The sequence below is a fragment of the Spermophilus citellus genome, assembly GCF_964194105.1.
Source record: "Spermophilus citellus genome assembly, chromosome: 2".
Lineage (NCBI taxonomy): Eukaryota > Metazoa > Chordata > Mammalia > Rodentia > Sciuridae > Spermophilus > Spermophilus citellus.
Genome location: NC_138183.1, coordinates 9,738,737 through 9,758,372, shown reverse-complemented (window position 1 = coordinate 9,758,372; position 19,636 = coordinate 9,738,737). Strand labels below are relative to the sequence as shown.

The 19,636-nt window shown below is 37.0% G+C and overlaps 1 protein-coding gene across 8 annotated transcripts in view; it reads right to left on the bottom strand.

Moving 5' to 3' along the window:
- The window catches only part of MAPKAP1 (MAPK associated protein 1), a 241,660-nt gene that overhangs the window by 185,656 nt on the left and 36,368 nt on the right, over positions 1 to 19,636 (bottom strand). For all 8 annotated transcript variants that reach the window (XM_081281928.1, XM_081281927.1, XM_081281930.1 and 5 more), the window contains one exon: positions 2,348 to 2,496. In XM_081281928.1, the coding sequence (XP_081138054.1) occupies positions 2,348 to 2,496 (149 nt within the window). The remainder of the gene's footprint in view (positions 1 to 2,347; positions 2,497 to 19,636) is intronic.

The window sequence follows — 19,636 nt, the reverse complement described above, 5'->3', positions numbered from 1 at the left end:
TTTTACTAAAAGTGCTTTCAGATGTTTTCTGGAGGAAACTCCTAGGCACATAAGATCTTTATGGTATTTATATGTTCGTTTCTAGCTCTTGCTCCTCCTCTACAAACTAACAACTTCACCATGCAGGCTTATTTCAACCTATAGAAACAGGCTAAATCATCTGAGGTAAAATGTTTCAAGAGAAAATCTCTCTGCTCAAATTAGACTACCCACAGAACTTCCATGTGAATAAGAAAAATGCAAACATAAGCAAAAATGTGTTTATTAATTGCAGTAGTGCTTTAAAAAAGACAAATTGTACACAACTCCAGGCAACAAGTTATCATTCAAGCACCCCCACACCACTGCCAGGCAGCAAACATAATGGCAATAAATATAAAAATCAATTTCTACTGTCTCTTGAAAAAGGCCCCACTCAGCTCAGCACAGGGGTACAGAATAGCAGGGAATGGGGTGAGGAACTAGGGTCCACCTGCTACAGTGGCCATTTTTCTAAGAGGAAAATAACATACTTTATTTTTTAACAGCAAGTTGATAGAATGAATAGGTAGAAAAAAAAATAAAGTCAGACTCCAAAGCAGGTGCCAAACAAAACCCTTACCCTGTGAAATACTGAAATAGCATAGAAATCTGAAAGGAAGCTCAAAACTTCAACAATTTCTGCATAATGAACAATCAGACAAAACAATGCAAATTGCCTCCCAGAACCACTTTCAAGCTTCCAAACTTAATTAGACCTTGATTAATCACAATCCAACTAACCCAAACCACAAGAATACTTAGGAGGGGCTGGGGATGTGGCTCAAGCAGTAGCGCGCTCGCCTGGCATGTGTGCGGCCTGGGTTCGATCCTCAGCACCACATACAAAGATGTTGTGTCCGCTGAAAACTAAAAAGTAAATGTTAAAAAATTCTCTCTCTCTCTCTCTCTCTCTCTCTATCTCTCTCTCTCTCTCTCTCTCTCGCTCTCTAATAATTATTATTAAAAAAAAAAAATACTGGGCTGGGGATGTGGCTCAAGTGGTAGGGCACTCGCCTCACATGCGTGCGGCCCCGGGTTCGATCCTCAGCACCACATACAAACAAAGATGTGTCCGCTGAAAACCAAAAAATAAATAAATAAATAAATTTAAAAAAAAAAAAATACTTAGGAGATAAAACAAATTTATACACACACGTATTCCTCCCTCTCTAAAATATATGTGTGTGCCAGGCATTGTGGTGCATATCTGTAATCCCACAATTTGGGAAGCTGAGCCAGGAGGATTAAAAGTTTTAAAAAGACAAATTGTACACAACTCCTGGCAACTTAGTAGTTGTATACAACTCCAGGAAACTTAGTAGTCAGCCTCAGAAACTTAGTAGCCCCTGTCTCAAAAATAGATAGATAGATAGATAGATAAGCAAGCAAGCTGGGGATGTAGCTCAGTGGTAGAGCGCCTCTGAGTTCAATTCCCAGTATTACAAAAAAAGAAAGAAGATGTAAGTCAAGTGCATGGTGCACACCTGTAATTCCAGTGACTGGGGAGGCTGGGGCAGGAGGATTGCAAGTTCGAAGTCAGTGTGGAAAACTGAGCAAGACACTGTCTCAAAATTTTTTAAAAATAATAAAATAAAAGGGCCAAGGATGTAAATCAGTGGTACATCACCCTTTGGTTAAACCATTGATGTCAAAAATAAAAGATAAAATATGTACGTGTATATGTGAAGGTGTGTACAGGGAAGCATTAAAACAGTCCTGAGACATCTATATAGATATATAGAGAAGAATCTCAGGACTATTATGTTCTTGTTTTGTGTTTTTTAATTTCTTAGTTGTCGGGCTGGGGATGTGGCTCAAGCGGTAGCGCGCTCGCCTGGCATGCGTGCGACCCGGGTTCGATCCTCAGCACCACATACAAACAAAGATGTTGTGTCCGCCGAGAACTAAAAAATAAATATTAAAAATTCTCTCTCTCTCTCTCTCTCTCTCTCTCTCTCTCTCTCTCTCTCTCCCCACCCTCTCACTCTCTCTTTAAAAAAAAAAATTTCTAAGTTGTCAATGAACTTTATTTTATTTATTTATATGCAATGATGAGAATCAACCCCAGTACTCACACATGCCAGACAAGCATTCTGCCACTGAGCCACAAGCCCAGCCCAAGGCTATTATGTTTTAATCCTCCCAAATACATTATGGTGGAATCAACATTAAGCCCAAATTCTTACCTTTCTATGTCTATGATCTTAGAATCTGTGACATTTTATAATCACTGAGGGATTTTTGAAACCCTAAATCTAGAAAAATAACAACTCCATTCACTGGTACTTCTATATTTAAAGGGACAAAGTTTCATTGTTTTGCTTACCTTGCCGTCAAATTTGGAATACTCATTAAAAGGATTATTCAGCTGCAAAGGGCACTGCTCCAGGCGTACAGATAATATGGACTGCTTTCCAGAACTTGGAGGCTTCTCTTTGAGGGATTTTTTTTCAAACAGTGACTTTAACTCCTGGGCTGTGATACAAAAGAAAGATAAAAACATCTTTGTGATTACACACAGAGAAACAGCTTGTCCATCTTCCCTACAAAGTCTTCCTTGGACTCCTAAGGAGGGGACAACCGGGGACACGTTCTGGTCTGATGCATGTGGAAAGCCACACATATATTCCATGTTTGGACAGGAAAGTCAGAACACTCAAAACATGTAGGCCAGGACTGTCAATTTAGAAGGCCTAAGGTTTAAGGAAGGGGGCTTAGTCAAACAAAGCAACAGAACGGTCATCCTATAAGAAAAGCATTCACAGCTAGGATACACAGCTTTGTCATGGCTTTGCCACCAATGGTAAACAATGTGATACTAGACAATTCACTAAACCTCTTCAGGTTGGTCAAACAGATAATCCTGAAGATCTCTCCTGGCTCTAATGCTATGTGATCTTAGAATTCTAGTTCTTCAAGGTCAGGATCCACATCTTAACTCTTAAAATGACACCTAGCACAAAATCTGGATGACAAAGATGAAGAAAAGAGAGAAAGGATATTTGTAATTAGCACGTATTGTGCAAGCCAATGTATCTTATTTAATCCTCATAACAAGCCTATGATGTAGATCCGTGAATTATGTCAATTTTGTCAATGTGGAGACAAATTAGAATACTTTGATGAGCTGTAGGCTAGTAAGTAGCAGAGCTAGGATTTGCATTCAACTGAAGCTCTTGATTATCAACTAAGTACTATAGAACAAATCAGATCCTCAATAAGTTTTGTTGCATGAATGATTGAATAAAATATTATTAAATCATAATTTTCAACTCTTATTCCTTAGTGAATCACGACAAGTCAGTTCTGAATCTACTCCAACATCATTTAATTCTCTAAAGTAATTTGAATATTGTTCAAGGTGGTAGTTAGATGGTAAGTACACAGAGGTCCTTATACTTACACATTTTGTCCATATTAGAAACCATCAATACTTAAAACTTTATCAGTTAATTAATTAATATATGTATAGATGTATTATAGTATTGAGAATTGATCCCAAGGGCACTCTATCACTAAGCTACAACCTCATTCCTTTTTGTTTTGAGACAGGGTCTTGCTAAGTTGTCAAGACTGGCCTTGAACTTGAGATCCTCTGCCACAGCCTCCTGAATCGCTGGGATTATAAGCCTGTGCCATGGCTCCTGGATACTTAAAACTTTTTCAATAAAGTAATCTCAGATTTTCAAATCTGCAGGTTCAACCCTATTTCATTCCTGAGTACAATCAAAGTAAACCAAGAGAAATCAACACAACTGTGAAACAGTCATTTAGAACTTTTTAAAAGTGTAACTCAACTATCCTTCTAACAGTCTGCTGAGGCAAATTCATCTAATGACTCACTGCAGATAAAAGTAGCAAATCAGAAGAAAAATACAGTAACACTCCCCCTCACCTTATATAAGAGAAACATTTCAAGACCCTCAGTGGATACCTGAACTCACTAAGGTACATATAGTACCAGACCCTGTATCAATAATCATTTAGCACATAACATTTCCAGTCAGCAATGGACTGCATGTACATGTACAATGCTGGTTCCATAAGATTGTATCACCTTGCAACATAGCCATCTTAGTTTAGGTAAGTACATCCTATGATGTTCACCTAAGAAAAAAATGATCTAACAACAAATTTCTCAGAATGTATCTCAGAAGGTTAAAAAAAAATATGACTCTACTATGTTTTTCCCTATACACACATAACTCTAATAAAGTTTAACTTATACATTAGGCATACTAGGACCAACCACATTTAACTAATGATAATTTAGAAGGCTTAGGGTTTAAGGAAGGGGGCTGTAATAAATTATTTAAAACTTGTGAATTATTTCTATAATTTTCCATTTAACATTTTCAGATCAAGGTTACTAGTGGTAACTGAAACCACAGAAAGCAAAACTGTGGACAAGGAGGGACTATCATAACTCTTTTTTAAAATGTGATCTTGCTGAGCGCGGTGACGAATGCTTGTAATCCCAGCAGCTCAGGAGTCTGAGGCAAGAGGATTGAGAGTTCAAAGAAAGCCTCAGCAAAAGCAAGGCACTAAGCAATTCAGTGAGACTCTGTCTTAAAAAAAAAAAAAAATACAAAACAGGGCTGGGGATGTGGCTCAGTGGTCGAACCCCCGCCACCTCCCCCAAAAAATTGATACTTGGACTATTCGATTCCGAATTCTGAATATATGAGCACAATTAGTATATTAAATGCATACCTGAAAAGGTTTTAGATCACAAGTAGATTAAAGTGATATTTTAAATATTGGAAGTATTTTTCTACCTGTAAAACTAATAACAATTTTACACCTACATTTAAGGGTAAAAAATGGCCTTTTATTAAACATCTACAATGGCACGAATAAATACTATGGGTTTTCTCACCTTCATTTTCACAGAACCTAAGGCTCCATGAAGAAACTGAGGTACAGAAAACAGGGAAGGGACACAACCACTGTGAGGAGGTTAGGTGTAAGGTGATGCTATACCAACTCTTCCATTCTCAGGCTATTCACTTGGACTGCTCTCCTCAACCTCTAACAACTCCTCCCTCGTTCTCCCTTGAGAATGACCAAGGAGAATTTTGCTTGCTCCTACCTGGCCTCTTCCTGTCTTTGCCCCTATTACCACAGGAGAAGATCCTGTGCCTCTCTCAAGCCAGCTCCTCCCCTGAACACTTGCCTACACAAAGACATCGCTCCAGCAATTCTCTTCTATCTTTCTTCCATTGTCAATTTTCCCAATCACTGGTTTAGTCACAAGAAGACACAAAAATACTAGAAGCACTGCTGCTCATTAAAAAACAAAACCCTGGGGCTGGGGATGTGGCTCAAGCGGTAGCGCGATCGCCTGGCGTGCCTGCGGCCCGGGTTCGATCCTCAGCACCACATACAAACAAAGATGTTGTGTCCGCCAATAACTGAAAAATAAATATTAAAAAAAAAATTCTCTCTCTCTCCTCTCTCCCTCTCTCACTCTCTCTTTAAAAAAAAAAAAAAAAAAAAAAAAAAACCCTGGCTGGTGTGCAGCTCAGGGGTAAAGCACTTGCCTAGCATGAGCCAGGCCACAAACACAAAAAAAAAACCCTCTTCTATCCCCAATTCCCCCAATTTCAATTAATACCCTATTTTGGGCTAGGGCTGTAGCTTGACGGCAAAGCGCTTGCCTAGCATGCATGAGGCACTGGGATCAATCCTCAGCATCACATAAAAATGAACAAATAAAACAAAGGCATGTTGTCCATTTACAACTACAAAAAAAATTTTTTTTTAATTTTTTTTCTCATAGTGGTGGTCTATATTCCTGCTATCCAATGTTTCTCAGGCCATTTACTCAATCCACTCCCATCAGGTATCAGGCCATACCACTCAACAACAGCTTTCAGAAGGGTCACCAATGATCCCCTTGTTGCTAAATCTATCAATTTTTACTCTCCACCTCACAAGACCTCTTGGCAGCATTTTACACTGTTCCCCACTCCCTCCTTTTTAAACCCTTTTTTCACTTGCTTCCCAGGTCTCCAAACTGTCTCTCTCAGGCCACTCCTCCCAGTGCCGGTGCTGATTCCTTTCTGGGCCCCCTGGATCACTAGCATTCCCCAGGGCTCCATGCCTGATCTCTTCTCCCTAAGTCCCACAACCAAGGTGATCTTCTTCAACCTTGTGTTTTTAAATACCATATACAAAAGGGAAACTAAATTGTGGCAGTGTAAATTAGAACAATGGTTGCCTCTGGGGAATAGAGATTATAAAGGGCACCAGGGAACTTGTGAGACATCAGAATTGCTCTATACTTGACTAGGATGTTAGTCACACAGGAGTACATGTTTGTTAAAAGTCACTGAAATGTATATTTAATATCTGTACACTTCACAATATGTAAAGCATACGTTAAAAGAGGAAATAAATAAAAACCTAAGTAAACATTCTTTACATGCTGGTGACTCTCACATGATTATTTCTAGCCCTAAACATTCCCTAAAATTACACACTCACATACGCAACTTTCTACTTGATACCTCACTTGAGTGTCCACTACGAATCTCAAACTTTGCATGTCCATAACCAAACTCTCAATCTTCTTCAACCCTACCCCTCCTCCAATCTCCCCTTTCTCAGTTAAGGATAATTCAATCCTGTTAGGCCAAAAACATGGAAGTTGTTCTGCTTCTTTCTCATAGCCTACATCCTACCCATCAGCAAATTCTCCAAAAGATAGAGCCACTTCTATAGCTACGAAACCTGAACTATTACATTCACTTTCAAACTGGCCTATCTCTGCCCTTACCTCCCCCATGTGTTCCCCATTTCTTCCTACATAATGTAAGTCTTTTAATATATAGGCTACATTGAGCTAGAAATATAGCTTGTTTAGCATGTACAAGCCTGGGTTCAATTCCCAGTACCACAAAACAAAAAGGCTACAAACTTCAGAATAAAAAAAAAATTTTTTATAAATTTGACCATGTAATAATAAAAAACTTTAGTATAAGAAAAAAAGTAAAAATAAAAATTATAAACTAGGAAAGAATAAAGATTGACATTCCTAATAGAAATGTAGAAATGTGTAGAAAAGGTACTGATCAACAGCTATAGAAAAATAAATAAGAAATATGAAATGTCCTCAGAAAGAGAAATGTAAATGGATCTTATCCCATTCAAATCAAAGTTTTGGGGGCTGGAGTTGTGGCTTAGTGGTAGAGCGCTTGCCTAGTATGTGTTGAGGCACTGGGTTGAATCCTTAGTACACATAAAAATAAATAAAATAAAGGTACTGTGTTTATCTAAAATTTTTAAAAAAAGTTTTTAATTTAAAAAAAAGACCTAAATTTTTAATTCAATATAGGATAATGGGACATAACAGATTAAACAAATGGAAAGATCCTGAACCATACTGATAATAAAAAATATACAAATTGAAACTATCTTATATCTATCAGATGACAAAAATCTAAAAGTTTAAGGCTATGAAGACATAGACACTGTATACAATATGAGTACAAATACAAAATGGCAAAACCCCTATGAAAGGGAATTTGGCAATATCAAGGGGAAAAAAAACACATCTTACCCTTAACCTAATAATATCTTCAAATTCTAATCTTAGATAACATTGGCAAAACAAAACAGATATGCACAAGGCTATTCACTGTAGTGCTGTCTGCAAAAGCCTAAAAACAATCAAATATCCCTCAACAGGGACTGGCTGACTAAACTATAATTTCCGTATCATGGAATACTATGCAGCTATAAAATGGAATGAAGCTGATCTCTAGAAATTGCTCCAGAATAATCCTTAGAATGTGCTACTGATAAAAAAAAAAAAACTGGAGCACAATCTGTGTATAGTATGCTACCTTTAACTAAAAAGAGGGGGATATGAATATATGTAGTTTGGTTTTTTTTTAGTATTTTTTATTTTATTATTATTATTATTGTTATTATTATTTAGTTGCAGTTGGATACATACCTTTACTTTTATTTTTATGTGGTGGATGATCAATCCCAGGGCCTCCCATGCGCTAGGCAAGCGCTCTACCTAGCGTTCTACCTCTGAGCCACACCCCAGCCCCTATATGTAGTTTTTAAGTGAACAGAAAAGCCATAATCTTTTAAAAATAGCTTATCTATAAGAGTGAAGAGAACGAAAAGCGAAGCTAGACTGCTCTAAATTTTTTTGTACCAGGGATTGAACCCAGGGGTGCTCAACCACTGAGCCACCGACTACCCAGCCCTTTTTATGTTGGGGTGTGTGTGTGTATGTGTTTTTAAGAGAGAAAGAGAGAATTTTTTAGTATTTTTTTAATATTTTTTTTTAGTTTTTCGGCGGACACAACATCTTTGTTTGTATGTGGTGCTGAGGATCGAACCCGGGCCGCACACATGCCAGGCGAGCGCGCCACCACTTGAGCCACATCCCCAGCCCCTGTTGGTATGTTTTTAATTTTGAGACAGGGGCTCAATAAGTTGCTTAGGGCCTTGCTAAGTTGCTGAGGCTGACTGTGAATTTGAGATCCTCCTGCCTCAGCCTCCCAAGTCACTGGGATTATAGGCATGTGTGGCCACACCCAGCTGTTTTATATATTTTATTTTGGAATCAGGTAAATGTCACATATAATTATAAAATAAAGTTCAATTTCTAAAAACAAAAGCAAATTAAATGAACCTAAGTGTAGTATTGAGCTGGCAGTTTAACTATAAAGGGAGGAAGTAAGTAACTTTATCACACAGTAATTTGTCTATACATTTCCTAATACCAAATATCCAAAGGAGCAAAACAAAACAAAACCCCTTGAAATCTTCTTTTTTTTTTTTAAAGAGAGAGTGAGAGAGGAGAGAGAGAAAGAGAATTTTTAATATTTATTTTTTAGTTCTTGGCGGACACAACATCTTTGTTGGTATGAGGTGCTGAGGATCGAACCCGGGCCGCACGCATGCCAGACGAGTGTGCTACCGCCTGAGCCACATTCCCAGCCCCTTGAAATCTTCCTAATAATCATATTACTGGCAAAAATGTTGATATTTCTATTTTGGAACCAAGATTTCCAGTTTAAGAGAAAAGATACAGAAACATACCATTAAAAAGTAACTATTCTGTGATTATAAAACTGCATTGGTATTACCAGAATCAACTAACAGCATATTTGTTCTTTAAAAAGACTTTTCTGAGATCTGCCCACTAAAAAGGGTTACAAGGAAAAAAACTAACCCAGTAAGCATTCCTCTAGTTCAGGCTGTAGTCTCTAAAAGCCATATACCACTTAAAAGAATCAAAATTCCTTGGACAAATGGCTGATTCCAAACTCAGGGAAGGAAATGTGTAGAATGAGCCTCGAATAGATTGTTGTATAATAAAGCAAGGAAGCTATGAAAGATTATTAGTGTTGTTAAACAAAACCTAGAGGCCAATATGAAGGGAGGACTCATACAAAAAGACAACCTCAACATCAAAAAGAATAATAAATGTAATGAACTGAAAAATACCAAATATGCTTTAAAAACCTAAAGTTCATAATGATACAATACAAAGGGAAAAAACTTCATTGGTCATTCATATACGATGCTAGGGAATAAACAGGTAATTCTGAAAACTGTTAACAACAGGAAAAAATCCAACATTTATCCTAACTTTCTTACAGGGACTATGTCTGAGGATAACCAAATAACATATTAAGGAAAATATTTCTCTACATGAAAACTAGATAATAAATGAAGAAAGAGTGATAAAATTAGAAATCACGATTTTGCAGCTTCTAATGAAATACGGCATCGGGTAATGCCCATGAATGGCCACTAAAACCATTAGGTGAAAAGCTGAATACAGTAACTTAATAACACACAAACAATATCTGATTCCACCATCCATATTAACATCACAAAAAAGATAGGATGACATTCCATGTCTCCAAGTGAGATATAAAATAAACTAAAGAATAGCATGCAGGGGGGCGAGGGCTTGCGCTTTGCTGTCTGACCTCCCGAACGCCGGGTGCCATGACGTCACTCCGCCGTGACACGCACGCTGTAGGAAAACTAGGGCCCTAACCAGAAACTGACCATGTTGGCACCCTGATCCTAGGCATCCCAGCCTCCAGAACTGTGAGACAAATTAATTGAAAAGGTTTACTCTATATCTTATGACTACAAGAGCCTTGGGAGATAGAGGCAGGACAGTGATCGAACTGCGGCGGAGGAGATAACTTCATTGAAACCTGCGGCTACAGCATCTAATAAATTTATAGGAGTAAACAGTAACTCATCAGTCAAACAGAACAAGAAGTAACATGAGCAGCTTCAAAAAGCAAGGAAGAAAAGGAGTACAAACAATGCAGGACAGCCTAAATATTCAGGAGGACCTAGAGTCATCAGAATAATGGTCATATAAAGAACTCAAGGAACACCTTAGACAGATGGAATGGAACCTTAAAGAGGATACAAGACAGCAAATTCAAGCAGCGAAAGAACACATTGAGAATGAATTACATAAACAGATAAAAGAAGAAGTTAAGCATCTTTATCAGGAGATAGAGATTATAAAAAGTAGTCAAACAATAATTCTAGAAATGAAGGAAACGATAAACCAAATTAAAAACTCAATTGAGAGTATCACTAACAGAGTGGAGCAAGTAGAAGCCAGAACGTCAGATAATGAAGACAAAATATATCATCTTGAAAACAGTCTAGCCAACTCAGAAAGGCTGGTAAAAAATCACAAGAAAAACATCCAAGAGTTATGGGATAACATAAAAAAAACAAACTTACGAGTCATCGGGATAGAAGAAGGTACACAGATTCAAACCAAGGGAATGAGTAACCTGCTGAATGAAATAATTACAGAAAACTTTCCAGAAATAAAAAAGGAAACAGATATTCAAATTGAAGATGCATACAGGACACCGAGCACACATAATCACAGTAGACCAACGCCAAGACACATTGTTATGAAGATATCCAATATACAGAACAAAGAGAAAATATTAAAAGCTACAAGAGAAAGGAGACAGATTACATTCAGGGGTAAACCAATAAGGTTAACAACGGATTTTTCATCACAGACACTGAAAGCAAGAAGGTCATGGAACAATGTATTTCAAACACTGAAAGACAATGGATGCCAACCAAGAATTCTGTATCCAGCAAAATTAAGCTTCAGGTATGACAACGAAATAAAAATCTTTCATGATAAACAAAAGTTAAAAGAATTTGCAGCCAGAAAACCAGCATTGCAAAGCATTTTGAGCAAAACACTACACGAAGAAGAAATGAAAAACAATAATCAAAACCATCAGTAGGAAGTGCCTCGGTAAAGACAGAGGGCGAGGGGAAAGATAATCATGGAGAAACAAACTAAATTTTTTTTAAAAAAGGATAAATAATCAAACATGGATGGAAGTACAAACCATATATCAATAGTAACTCTGAATGTTAATGGCTTAAACTCTCCAATAAAGCGACATAGGCTGGTATCATGGATTAAAAAAACAAATCCAACAATATGCTGCCTCCAGGAGACACATCTGATTGGAAAAGACATACACAGGCTGAAGGTGAAAGGATGGGAAAAAATATACCATGCACACAGTCCTCGTAAGCAAGCAGGGGTGGCCATCCTCATATCGAATAAAATCGACTTCAAGACTAAGTTAACCAAAAGGGATAAAGAAGGACGTTATATACTGTTAAAAGGAACCATTCACCAACAAGACATAAGAATTATCAATATTTATGCACCAAATAATGGTGCTGCAACATTCATAAAACAAATTCTCCTCAAGTGGGCTGGGGATGTGGCTCAAGCGGTAGCGCACTTGCCTGGCATGCGTGCGGCCCGGGTTCGATCCTCAGCACCACATACCAACAAAGATGTTGTGTCCGCCGAGAACTAAAAAATAAATATTAAAAATTCTCTCTCTCTCTCTCTCTCTCTCTCTCTCTCACTCTCTCAAAAAAAAAAAAAAAAAGAAACAAATTCTCCTCAAGTTCAAGAATCAAATAGACCACAACACAATAATTATGGGTGACTTCAACACACCTCTCTCACCATTGCACAGATCCTCCAAACAAAAGTTGAATAAAGAAACTATAGAACTCAATATCACAATCAATAACCTAGACTTAACTGACATATATAGAATATATCAACCATCATCAAATGGATATACTTTTTTCTCAGCAGCACATGGATCCTTCTTAAAAATAGACCATATATTATGCCACAGGGCAACCCTCAGTAAATATAAAGGGGTGGAGATAATACCTTGCATTTTATCTGATCATAATGGAATGAAACTGGAAATCAATGATAAAAGAAGGAAGGAAAAATCCTACATCACATGGAAAATGAACAATATGTTACTGATGATCAATGGGTTACAGAAGACATAAAGGAGGAAATCAAAAAATTCTTAGAGATAAATGAAAATACAGACACAACATATCGGAATCTATGGGACACAATGAAAGCAGTTTTAAGAGGAAAATTCATCGCCTGGTGGTCATTCCTCAAAAAAAGAAAAAACCAACAAATAAATGAGCTCACACTTCATCTCAAAGCCCTAGAAAAGGAAGAGCAAAACAACAGCAAATGTAGCAGAAGGCAAGAAATAATTAAAATCAGAGCGGAAATCAATGAAATTGAAACAAAAGAAACTATTGAAAAAATTAACAAAACTAAAAGTTGGTTCTTCGAAAAAATAAATAAGATCGACAGACCTTTAGCCATGCTAACGAAGAGAAGAAGAGAGAGAACTCAAATTACTAACATACGGGATGAAAAAGGCAATATCACAACAGATGCTACAGAAATACAGAAGACAATTAGAAATTATTTTGAAAACCTATATTCCAATAAAATAGAAGATAGTGAAGACATCGATAAATTTCTTAAGTCATATGATTTGCCCAGACTGAGTCAGGAGGATACACACAATTTGAACAGACCAATATCAATGGATGAAATTGAAGAAGCCATCAAAAGACTACCAACCAAGAAAAGCCCAGGACCGGATGGGTATACAGCGGAGTTTTACAAAACCTTTAAAGAAGAATTAATACCAATGCTTTTCAAGTTATTTCAGGAAATAGAAAAAGAGGGAGCTCTTCCAAATTCATTCTATGAGGCCAACATCACCCTGATTCCGAAACCAGACAAAGACACCTCAAAGAAAGAAAACTACAGACCAATATCTCTAATGAACCTAGATGCAAAAATCCTCAATAAAATTCTGGCGAATCGGATACAAAAACACATCAAAAAAATTGTGCACCATGATCAAGTAGGATTCATCCCTGGGATGCAAGGATGGTTCAATATACGGAAATCAATAAATGTTATTCACCACATCAATAGACTTAAAGATAAGAACCATATGATCATCTCGATAGACGCCGAGAAAGCATTCGACAAAGTACAGCATCCCTTTATGTTCAAAACATTAGAAAAACTAGGGATAACAGGAACTTACCTTGACATTGTAAAAGCTATCTATGCTAAGCCTCGGGTTAGCATCATTCTGAATGGACAAAAGTTAAAGGCATTCCCTCTAAAATCTGGAACAAGACAGGGATGCCCTCTATCACCACTTCTATTCAATATAGTTCTCGAAACACTGGCCAGAGCAATTAGACAGACGAAAGAAATTAAAGGCATAAAAATAGGAAAAGAAGAACTTAAATTATCACTATTTGCAGATGACATGATTCTATACCTAGAAGACCCAAAAGGGTCTACAAAGAAACTACTAGAACTAATAAATGAATTCAGCAAAGTGGCAGGATATAAAATCAACACGCATAAATCAAAGGCATTTCTGTATATCAGCGACAAAACTTCTGAAACGGAAATGAGGAAAAACACTCCATTCACAATATCCTCAAAAAAAATAAAATACTTGGGAATCAACCTAACAAAAGAGGTGAAAGATTTATACAATGAAAACTACAGAACCCTAAAGAGAGAAGTAGAAGAAGATCTTAGAAGATGGAAAAATATACCCTGTTCATGGATAGGCAGAACTAACATCATCAAAATGGCGATATTACCAAAAGTTCTCTACAGGTTTAATGCAATGCCAATCAAAATCCCAACGGCATTTCTTGTAGAAATAGATAAAGCAATCATGAAATTCATATGGAAAAATAAAAGACCCAGAATAGCAAAAGCAATTCTAAACAGGAAGTGTGAATCAAGCGGTATAGCAATACCAGATTTCAAACTATATTACAGAGCAATAGTGACAAAAACAGCATGGTACTGGTACCAAAACAGGCGGGTGGACCAATGGTATAGAATAGAGGACACAGAGACTAATCCACAAAGTTACAACTATCTTATATTTGATAAAGGGGCTAAAAGCATGCAATGGAGGAAGGATAGCATCTTCAACAAATGGTGTTGGGAAAACTGGAAATCCATATGCAACAAAATGAAACTGAATCCCTTTCTCTCGCCATGCACAAAAGTTAACTCAAAATGGATCAAGGAGCTTGATATCAAATCAGAGACTCTGCGTCTGATAGAAGAAAAAGTTGGCTCCGATCTACAGATTGTGGGGTCGGGCTCCAAATTCCTTAATAGGACACCCATAGCACAAGAGTTAATAACAAGAATCAACAAATGGGACTTACTTAAACTAAAAAGTTTTTTCTCAGCAAGAGAAACAATAAGAGAGGTAAATAGGCAGCCTACATCCTGGGAACAAATTTTTACTCCTCACACTTCAGATAGAGCCCTAATATCCAGAGTATACAAAGAACTCAAAACATCAGACAATAGGATAACAAATAACCCAATCAACAAATGGGCCAAGGACCTGAACAGACACTTCTCAGAGGAGGATATACAATCAATCAACAAGTACATGAAAAAATGCTCACCATCTCTAGCAGTCAGAGAAATGCAAATCAAAACCACCCTAAGATACCATCTCACTCCAGTAAGATTGGCAGCCACTATGAAGTCAAACAACAACAAGTGCTGGCGAGGATGTGGAGAAAAGGGTACACTTGTACATTGCTGGTGGGACTGCAAATTGGTGCGGCCAATTTGGAAAGCAGTATGGAGATTCCTGGGAAAGATGGGAATGGAACCACCATTTGACCCTGCTATTGCCCTTCTCCGACTATTCCCTGAAGACCTTAAAAGAGCATGCTACAGGGATACTGCCACATCGATGTTCATAGCAGCACAATTCACAATAGTTAGACTGTGGAACCAACCCAGATGCCCTTCAATAGATGAATGGATAAAAAAAATGTGGCATCTATACACAATGGAGTACTATGCAGCAATAAAAAATGACAAAATCATAGAATTTGCAGGGAAATGGACGGCACTAGAGCAGATTATGCTTAGTGAAGCTAGCCAATCCCTAAAAAACAAATACCAAATGTCTTCTCTGATATAATGAGAGCAACTATGAACAGAGCAGGGAGGAAGAGCAGGAAGAAGAGATTAACATTAAACAGAGACATGAGATGGGAGGGAAAGGGAGAGAAAAGGGAAATTGCATGGAAATGAAGGGAGACCCTCATTGCTATACAAAATTACATATAAGAGGTTGTGAGGGGAATGGGAAAATAAACAAGGAGAGAAATGAATTACAGTAGATGGGGTAGAGAGAGAAGATGGGAGGGGAGGGGAGGGGGGATGGTAGGGGATAGGAAAGGTAGCAGAATACAACAATTACTAATAGGGCATTATGTAAAATTGTGGATGTGTAACCGACGTGATTCTGCAATCTGCACTTGGGGTAAAATTGGGGGTTCATAACCCACTTCAATCTAATGTATGAAATATGATATGTCAAGAGCTTTGTAATTTTGTGAACAACCAATAAAAATAAAATAAAATAAAAATAAAAAAATAAAGAATAGCATGCAACAAATATTCTTAACAAAAATAGAACTTCAGAAAGAACAAGGTTCTGCAGTTAACTTCCAGTTTATAGAAAATAAAGAAACAGATTAAATGAGACCATGGGGATACTATTACCATAATACATAGGTAGAAAATTCTAAGGGCAAATGGCCCGGCTTCTTCAACAAATAAATTTCAAGAAAAAAAAAAAAACCTGAAAGAGAATCTACAGATTAAAAAGGAAATGAGATACATTAACCAAAAGTATAGTTTGTGGTGGACCTTTACTCTAAACGTGAACCAACCAACGAGAAAAAAAAATTATTTTTTTTAGATAATCAGGAAATGTGAACAGAGACTAGATATTTTATAATATTAAAGAAATTGGCAAGGCATGATGGCACATACCAGTAAGCCCAGGTGGGAGGCTGGGGCAAAGGGATCCAAGTTGGAGGCCAGCCTGGACAACTTTTGAGACCCTGTCTCAAAATAACTTTTGTAAAGGGTCTTAGTCTTAGTGATAGAGCACCTGCCTAGCATGTGCAAGGCCCTGGGTTTGATCCCCTATATCACAAAAGGAAGAAGCTACAAAAGAAATTGTTTCTTTATAAGATCGTACTATGTATAGTTTTATATATTATTCTGAGGAGAGCTTGGAGAAATACAGCTGTCATGAAGGGCACAATAGAGAAAATGGCATAATGACCCCCCACACTCATCACCCAGCTTCAAAAATTATCAACACAAAGCTGCTTTTGTTTCATTTGTACAATCTACTACATGCCTCTCCTTAAATATTTTAAGCAAATCCTGGCTATCATATAATTTTATACCTAGATACTTCTGTATTTTTAATATACAACAAAACTCCAGAGAGCAAAGGCCAGAGAAATGGTGAAAGCCCCTCCCCTCTAGGTGAAGGGGCTCAGCCCTTCAGGAGGAAAGCTGTACTTCTCCAAGCTCTCCTTGAAATAAGGTTTTTCAAAACAAGCTTCCTATTATTTGCAAAATAAGTGAAAGTATGCAACAAACATATGCTTGGAAAAATAGCCTACAAATTTAATCATCATCATGTTTAAGAGAAAGCACATACTATGAAGATGAGGAATATGAGAATGGATATTAGAACTAGTAAGGGTTCAGTGAGTGGTTAGATACAAAACATATGTATGATAACAACAGATTTTCTTTTATTTTTTATTATTATTTTTGTGTGTGTGCTATGCTGGTGACAGGACCCAGGGTCTCACGCGTGGTAAGCAAGTGCTTTACCATTGAGCTACATTCTCAGCCAAAGCATCAGATTTCTTTTCAGAAAACCAGTAAAAAAGTTACAGGTAAGTTGCTATTTGTAAGAGTAATATAAAACATTCAGAAATCACCTTAATAAGAAATATAAAAGTGCAGGGTCTATATGGAGACAACTATAAAGCTTTATGTTTATGTACACAGAAAATACCATAAAGAATGAGAATACTGTTTAAAATATATTACCAACATACATAAACGAAACCTAGAATAAATACATCAAAATGTTAAAAATGGTTATCTCTGGATGTGAGATTGCTGAAAGTTTGTTATAATTTTTATATTTTTTTCAGATTTTCAGCAACAATTGTTTTTTAATAGAGGGTTTGGCAACTTCCCTGAACCCTAGTCATAGCTGACAGAGAAGGAATGAAACAGAGGAACACCAAAGACTCAACATCAAAGCTTGTGTGCAGCTCCCTTCCACATAGGATCTGGGAGGGAGGGGAGCAGAATAGAAAGACTAAAGATTGGGTCAGACTGGCCAGGAGAAAAATTATGGCTTTGCCACTTAGTCACTACTTGAGAGTAAGTAATGGGAAAGTCATTCAGTCTCTGAGCTCCAGTCTTCTCACCTGTAAAACAGATATATTAACAGCTAATCTGCTGGATTTGCATAAAGAGAAAAAAAAACTTACTGGCTAGCATATTCTATACCCTAGAACTGGTTATCCATCAAAATTACATAGGGAGCTTTTGAACAATAAAATGTATGGACCTCACTCCATATCTACTGAATCAGGGATTCCACAGGTAGGGCCTAGAAATGTACACGGAATGTCATTACAATATACACTTAGGGGTGCATTTCTGATTTTTATACAACCACTGTATTTAGGAATCCTTAAGAAACCAGTAAAGGATGTTACATAAACAAAACTTCAGGAATTTATGTTTTCAAGGATTTTTTTGCTCTTTGTTTTTGTTAACACTTACTAAACAGTCTATATGGCATGACTATAACTACTTAAGCAGGAGATAAGATTTCTTTGTACTTTTAGTGATACTGTGATACGTTAGGCACTAAAGGAGAGCTAGTAATGCTTTTACTAGCTTCATGTTGGCTTATTTTAATGGTTGAGATGTTTGTTATAAGACACGTAACCTATCGTTAGCTTCATGTTTAAAAAATGTATATTTATTAAAATGACTTGAGTTTCATCTTGTTAGGATCCACTTTTTAAACTTTCCATCCCTTGTAGTTATGCATCGGGCATGTACTAGTCCTCTAGAATCAAGTAGGTTAAACTGAAACAATTTGATGGGAGGAACTCTCCATGGCTTGTTTTCCAAAGAAAAGTATTTAGAGGAACAAAACTTAAACCTCCCTAGGTGTGTTACAAAGTTGTTCAAAAAGTAACTCAGTAAGGCTTATGAATGAAATTATGTAGAAACCAAGTAGACATTCTGCTTCAAAGAATAATAAATGCAGATGATTTAAAAAAAAACTAGGGTATACTTGGTATACTTATAAATAATTGATAGAAGCTACATTGTTGTTTTGAGTTTTATTGCACTTCATGTGTAAAAAACCTTGTCTTACAATTAATCTTCAAGTTTCTTAAGGACTGGACCATATCTTTCTCTAAGCCCCTATCACAGAATTACTAGACATACAGGAATTATGGAAGAAATATTTGTCAAATGACTCAGTTTATATAACTAGTTATATAAAGACTAAAATACCAAATTTTTTCTAAATACATTTTTCTTTGGTCCTAGGGATCAAACCCAGGGTTCCATGAATACTAGCAGACACTCTACCACTGAGCTACAATCTTGGCCCTCCAACACCATTTTAAAACAATAAAACTAAATACTAGGACCCTAATATGAAATAATTCCTGACAAAGAAGACTTCTCATGAAGCCATCATCATATTTATCCATGCAATATTAGTTACAGGAATACTAAGAGAATTTTTTTTTAATCTTTATTTTATTTATCTATTTTCGAACCCAGGGCCTCGCACGTGCTAGGCAAGTGCTCTACCACTTGAGCCACAACTCCAGCCCCTAAGAGAATATTACCCTAAAGTATTGCATGTGGTCTCATGGCATATAGGTCAGTAAGTTCACCAAGAACTTCAGAGGATTGGGCTGGAGAGGTAGCTCAGTGGTAGAGCACCTGCCTAGCATGTGTGCAGCTCTGGATTCAATTATCAACACTACCAAAAAAAAAAAAAAAAAAAAAAAACACTCCAGAATATGAACCTCTAGAGCCCTTCTAACTGGTCTGAAAAGGCTGCATTTACACAATGTCTAAAGGATGGACTGAATTTAGATGGAATAATTCCACAGGAGAGCATCATATTTATAATGTTGATTCTTCTACTGGAGAATGAGATAAAATAAAGATAAGAAAACATGAAAGGACTATAATAGAACATAAATAGCAGAAAAAGATTATAGGAATGGGGCTGGGGATATGGCTCAAGTAGTGGCGCACTCACCTACC